The sequence below is a fragment of the Daktulosphaira vitifoliae genome, unplaced genomic scaffold (genome assembly GCF_025091365.1).
Source record: "Daktulosphaira vitifoliae isolate Bord-2020 unplaced genomic scaffold, ASM2509136v1 Scaffold_5, whole genome shotgun sequence".
NCBI classification, from domain to species: Eukaryota; Metazoa; Arthropoda; class Insecta; order Hemiptera; family Phylloxeridae; genus Daktulosphaira; species Daktulosphaira vitifoliae.
Genome location: NW_026099576.1, coordinates 13,933,958 through 13,940,503, shown reverse-complemented (window position 1 = coordinate 13,940,503; position 6,546 = coordinate 13,933,958). Strand labels below are relative to the sequence as shown.

The 6,546-nt window shown below is 26.0% G+C and overlaps 1 protein-coding gene across 3 annotated transcripts; it reads left to right on the top strand.

The window, feature by feature from the left end:
- The first annotated feature begins 2,915 nt into the window (after positions 1-2,915).
- On the top strand, positions 2,916-6,242 carry LOC126908645 (translocation protein SEC62-like). Of its 3 annotated transcripts, none has more exons than XM_050690909.1 (6): positions 2,916-3,078; positions 3,961-4,090; positions 4,158-4,251; positions 4,310-4,517; positions 4,869-4,889; positions 6,000-6,242. In XM_050690909.1, the coding sequence occupies exons 2-6, from the start codon at positions 3,982-3,984 to the stop codon at positions 6,225-6,227; spliced, it is 660 nt and encodes a 219-aa protein (XP_050546866.1). In that variant the 5' UTR covers positions 2,916-3,078; positions 3,961-3,981; the 3' UTR covers positions 6,228-6,242. The 3 variants fall into 3 exon arrangements, with proteins under 3 accessions (XP_050546866.1, XP_050546864.1, XP_050546865.1); XM_050690907.1 differs by lacking the exon at positions 2,916-3,078 and adding an exon at positions 3,210-3,784; XM_050690908.1 differs by lacking the exons at positions 2,916-3,078; positions 4,869-4,889 and adding an exon at positions 3,220-3,784.
- Positions 6,243-6,546: the final 304 nt, after the last annotated feature.

Genomic DNA, 6,546 nt, shown 5'->3' with positions numbered 1-6,546 from the left:
GCCTTACAATGAGTATAAATTGCACATGGATATTTGTTTTGAATTTTTGCTTGAACACCATTAAATTTCCCAGCCATAACACTTGCTCCATCATACGATTGACCATTAATTTGTGCTTTGTTACTTAAATTATAAGCTTTGAAATGATCAAAAGTATGTTGACTCAGGGCTTTGGCATCTTGCTTAACTAAACAATCTACAAATCCTAAAAATCTTTCATGGACATTTAAATCTTTGGTGTATCTAACACATAAAGCCATTTGTTCTTCCTTGTAACAACTAAAAATATATTCAATATACACATTTTCAAAACAATTATTATTTATCCATATCATAATTTTAAGTTTGTAATTAATAATAGGTTTATAGGTACTAACCGTAATCACACATTACACCAAACACACCATCTCCTATTTCATGTATAATTGTGTCTCTAATACTATTAGTACTAAGACTAATAAATTGCTCTTGTATTGAATGACTAGTATAATTAATAGTTTTTTGAAAGTTTTCTGCAAATTCAGGTACATGTTTGGAAAACAAAATACGAGTTTCTATGAAATTCCCTAAAACAAACATTTTTGCACATAACTTTTATTCAGGAATAAATAATGTTGTACAGACTTATAATATTATATGTAAACAATTTAAATTTGTACCTATAAGGAAACCTCAAATTATATTATTTTAAGATAAATATTATAGACATAGATACCTTGATTTACAGATGTCTTTTTTTCATCATGACCTCTATATGCTAGTCCTTGAAAAGCTATATGTATAACTATGTCTATTAACATTTTAACATATTTCCTATTAGATTCAACCACCAGTTTATGATTTCATATCAATTGTGAATGAATACTACTATGTATGTTTTTAGACTTATGTCCAGCCCACCTAACCATAAATATTAAATGAACTTTAGTCCCATTATGTGCTTCAAGCTTCGTTAATTTTTTGTCTTTTGCACCTCTAGATCCACTCAACTAATAAATTAATGAAATTTATAATAACAAACATGATAATATGGCTAAACAGTAATATTTTATAAATTAGGCACTTTTTTCCAATTTTTAAATCCTATTGATGTGAAAGAAGGTTCTAATGAACCTATTTCAAAAAATGTCGCATGCGTAACAGAATATTGAGCCTTTAGAAATACTGGATTCGATCCATTCATATTTTGAATAGTATGATTCATTGAAACTCTGGTTCTGCGCTCCAAACTTGGTAAAAGGAAACTATTTTTGAAATTTTTAAAAATTAGGTATTTATTTTACTTTTCTGTACTTATGCCTATTTTATTTTATTTATTAAATATTATATAGCAAGCAGAGTAAGTTGTAAATTATTATTTATTCAAATACAAAATTAGGTATTTAGATAAGAATCAAAAATAAACACTATTTTTTAAATTTTAATTACCTTAACTCTGGTCTGAACAGGGCCTGAATTTAGGTCTCCTAAATCGGCCAAGTTATAAATATTGACCTCATCAATGAAGCCAGAGGCAGACGTTTTTACATCGACTGTGACTACACTACTTACCAGACCCGAGTCTTGTTGTGTTTCATTTACATAAATACATATTGTATTATTAACCCTTTTATTTTTTTTATTAAAAATGCTAAACATGTTGAATAAAAGAAAATTGGCATTATTCAACAGTTAAATAAATAAAAAAAACAGTGTTATTGATGTTTGTAAATTAATCAGTATTCATGTGTAATGCTGTAATAGGTATAACGTATGAACTTTACAAACAAAACATAATCAACTCTTGCGCGCATTCATAACACAATTACCGGGAAATTAACAGTTTTGGTTTTTCCCAATCATTAATATTTAATTTTGTACAAAATAAGAAAACTGAATATCTCAATGAACGATTGTCTTTGTCAGTAACAATAAATTAATGGGATATTGGAAACCAACAGTGCCATGTATCAACGTATAATAATAATGAGTTCTGAACTATATAATATGTATTATTTATATATTATAATATACAGAATGATCTTACTGATGTCTTACATAATATTTCTACATTTAAAATTATACAATATATATGTACATTATATATTGTATATTATAATAATTACCTATAATATAATAAATAATTTTTCTTAAATATTTTAAGCTATTATTTTTATTTAAAAATGTCTTCAACTATACAGTGTTTTAAAAATTTGCCAAAATTTTTGGGGGGCTTATCCCTTAAAGCCCCCCCTCCCGGATATCCGCCAATGACCATGCTTCCTTTCATCGATCCACTACACCACAAGTGGCATCATCCATAATCTTCCAACTGGGATTACGTGATTTCAGTCTCGTACTTGGTAAATTTATAATGTCCTCATAAATCGGCAGACCAGGAGACTTTAAGTATTTTTACCACTCTCTTCTTAATGCCTCTTCTCGTCTAAGGAATGGAGACCTTACATTAGCCATTTCAGGAAGCCACGGGAAGGGAGTTATTTTCAATGTTCTTGATATAATTCTCATTATTTAGTTAGACATCAATTTTCGATATATGCTTACTGTTGATCCAAACTGGCGCGCAGTATTCCGCTGCAGCAAACACCTATCCCTGTTTAATCATATTCAACCAAATATCAAGTAAATACAAATATAATAGATTTTCGAAATTAAACTGCATGATTTTATCGTAGATCTAGGTTCAGAATTAACTTTGCTTATATACTAGTACTAGTATATAAGTATATATATTGTACTAGTATTTTGTTATTGTTGTATTTAATAGGAGTAGCAGATAGGCAACAATTGGTGCTTAATTTTATATACCTTTAGTATTCTTACTTATATTTTATGCATGTGCATATTTTATAATCAATTACTTTATGTACCACTGACCCATAAAAAATAATAATAATAATTATGATTATATTATCACTTTACTATAAACTTCCTCTAGAATAGCACAATGATATTCACATTTTATCAAATCAAATAATGTTGTGTGCGTCAGAAAATATGCAGTTGATTTGTTAAAAAGTTAACAAAAAACATTTCATTAATGTAAAATAATCATATAATTTGAAATCTTATATAAAGGTAAGTACATTTCAAGTAGGTTTTTCAAAGTTATTAAATTACGTTTCTATAAATTTCTATTTAAACATTTTACTCAAAGATTCTAAATTAAATTATTTTTCTATAGATATTGTAAACCAATTTGGTCAAAATTAGAGTTACTACTTAGTGATCTAGCTCGGAAGTTTAATAAAATCGAAAATTATTAATTTGTTGAGTTTTTTGTAATAAAATTTAAAAATAATCTAGTTTCATATTTATTCGAAAAAAAATTTATGCAGAAATAATTCTTTGAAATATGCCAACAAGACAGTTACACGTAATAATAATTGTTAAGACGTTTTACATATTAATACGTATTAATATTAAAGTGTAGGAGAATAATACAATTGCTGTGTTCATGTGACGCATGACAGATACAATATTACCGTATTTATACGATAATTATGTGAGACTGTTTCCTACATTTGTCTATTTTGTTTTAATGCTTACTCAATTATTTTAACTGTGTCGACACTGTAACCCATGGATTGCTGTCGCAGAAACAAAAACACAACTCGGTCAATCAACGGGACTACTAGGAGCAGCTGCGTATCTGCTTATACTTCAGTGATAAGTCAAAATTATTCTGTTTTGTGAATGTACTTTAATTTTCAATAGTTGAGATTTAGTATTGTGCACTCTAGAAATGGCTGAGAAAAGAAAAGGCAAACGACGACGAGATGATGTTAGTATTTGTATCGTTGCTGTATCTAGCCAAGAAATAATAAGATTATTCTGACTTAAATAACGAGTCGCCAATTAGAGGCTCAGCCGGGGGTCAACTACGACTTGTGATCTAATATTTTGATATATATTGATGCTATTTAAAAAAATAGGTATTGTATTATATTGTTTTTGCAGGAGTTTGGATTAAATCCGACTATGTCTGACAAACCAACAAAGCAAGAGTATGCTATTGCTAAATGGATACGCAAAAATGTACAACACAAAAAAACGAAATTTGCGGGTCATAATGTTGAGTACTTCACAGGTAATTATAGTAATTTTTATTAGTAAAAATTACTTACTGAACAATTTATTTTATTTTTTGATTAAAGGGAGCAAAGCTGTAGATAGCCTTCTTGATTCAAAATGGGTGACTAGTGAAAAACTATTTTCTACTAGAGAAGAAATTGAACTTTATTTAGATGAGTAAGTCATTTAATTTTTAGTATAGAATTGCATGGTTAAAATTATATATTTTATTTAGTATGTTAAAACATCAGTTCTTTCATCGTGCTAAAAAAGTTCCTATCTCGGAACAAGAACTAAAAGCAATGAAAAATAAAAAATCAAAAAAATTAAATGATACAGATAAAGAAGATAAAAAAAAATCTGACAAGAAGAAAAAAGATGATGAAAGTGAAGAAACCAGTAAAGATGATAAAAATGATGATGAAAAAAATAAAACTAGTGAAGTAAGTTAGAGCTATCATGTTTGTGTTATACTAACTCAAAATCTTAGTATTTTCTTCATTAATCTAATTTAAGAAAATTTTGCTTTAAATTTTTTTTTAGTTTACTACATACTTATAAAATTTAAAAAAATTGTATTTTATGAGTAGCTGATATAAATAGTCATACTAAAATAAATTTGTTTTGAAAAACCATTAAACTAAAGTTTTTGTATTCAACAGATAAATTAATTGAGTGTATTGTTGTATTTATAATTACATACATACATAATTGTATGCAATATGGGTTCTGAAATTTATTTTGTTACTTATCTTAATCTTTGTTATGAAATTTATATATGAATATTTTTATAGGTGTTAAAAAAAAAGAAATGGGTAAGTTAATGGATTAATTAACAAATAACTCCCAAAATATCAATATCAACGGGATTAAAAAAGTTATTATTAGGGCTCGGCTTTATATTCATTTATACATTTTTTGGGCACTTTGAAGGATCTTGAGTTTGTGCAACTTTGTTGTAAAATTATATAGTAATTTAGAAAAATATTTCGTTCTTGAAGAAGTTAATCCTCTAATAATATATCTTAATAATGACATTTTAATAAGTTCTATAATCAATGAATAAAACTTTGCACTGGCAGATGATGTATTCAGAATAATATATAAGTTCACATCCTAGTTATTATACTGTTTATAGTATTGCCATATATAATTTCAAGTTACCTTTTTCTACTAAAATTTAATAAATTAGAAAGAAAATCAAGTTTAATTTAAAAATTGTAGTTCAACATTATGTCTATTTATATAAATTCAACTAAAACTCAATATTTTCAGGCAAGTTACTTGATTTTAGAAAATGTATTTAGTTTTTTTATGAAANCTAAGAAAAAATTGTGGCTGCGGAATAAAATTTAATGATTTTTCAGTATAACATTTTTTTTGTAATGTTATATCATTAATAAACACAATTAACTTATTATTTTATAATTATTGTTAAAATTATGGAATCTCTTTTATGATTAACATGATACTTATAGAAAAAAATTAGTCACTTTCTCATACATAATTAAAAATATCAAAATAACTGCCCTGAAATATTATTTGGTGTGCTTTTTTTCTCATTGCCTGATTTATTTTATTTATTATGTAAGGTAAAGGTCCCTAATAAATAAATCAGGCAAGCCCATAATATAAGGCATCTTGTTTCAGAAATGGCTTAGATGCCAATCATGTTTTTGGTGACCTCTCTTTTTGGTTCTCAATACTTGAATTTCTTTTTAATTGTTGATCTTAAAAATGTAAAGAATGTTTATGATTGTATAAGATTCAATATTACACGTAATTTAATATGTGTACTTTTAAAAAAATCTATACTTTGCTAAAATTTATTGATAGAATATATTAAAATATCTTCCAATTTAAAAAATTAAAAATTTATACTATCAATAAACTTATCGAATCATGTATAATATTTTTGCTTATAGGCTGAACGTAAAAAGAAAAGTCGAAAAATTAGATTAGAAATGCATATGGAACAAGTATTTGTGGACAATCTTGATGCCTATGTTTGGATTTATGATCCTATTCCATTTTATTATTGGGTAATTGGTACCTTTATTGTTTTTGGAGGAATTGGAATATGTTTATTCCCATTATGGCCTCCACAAGTCAGGTATATATTTATTTATACTACAAATCATTTTCTTGTATAAAATTATTATATAAATTCTAAGAGAAATTTCTACGCTGATTCCAAATTCAGATTTCTTCTATTGCAACTAGTTTTTGAAATAATGGATAAATATCCATTATTTAATAATTAAGCAAATATTTCTCAGTAAAATTTTCGTATAAAATATATATGTATTTATTTTTTTAACTTTCTTAAAATACTAGTATTTTTGCGCATTGTAGAGATTTTGTATAAATGACAATATTTTTGCATTATATTTACTCAAAATACACAAATTTAATATTTTTTTTTTTAAATCCTAATAAAATTATTATTTGTTAGTTGACATTTCATAATTT

What these genes read in the sequence shown, in the direction of transcription:
- LOC126908645 (XM_050690907.1), top strand. Translation starts at nt 3,746, where the DNA reads ATGGCTGAGAAAAGAAAAGGCAAACGACGACGAGATGAT. An exon ending in ATTGAACTTTATTTAGATGA is followed by an intron (nt 4,252 to 4,309) that starts GTAAGTCATTTA and finishes TATTTTATTTAG; the next exon opens with TATGTTAAAACATCAGTTCT. An exon ending in TGTTAAAAAAAAAGAAATGG is followed by an intron (nt 4,890 to 5,999) that starts GTAAGTTAATGG and finishes TTTTGCTTATAG; the next exon opens with GCTGAACGTAAAAAGAAAAG.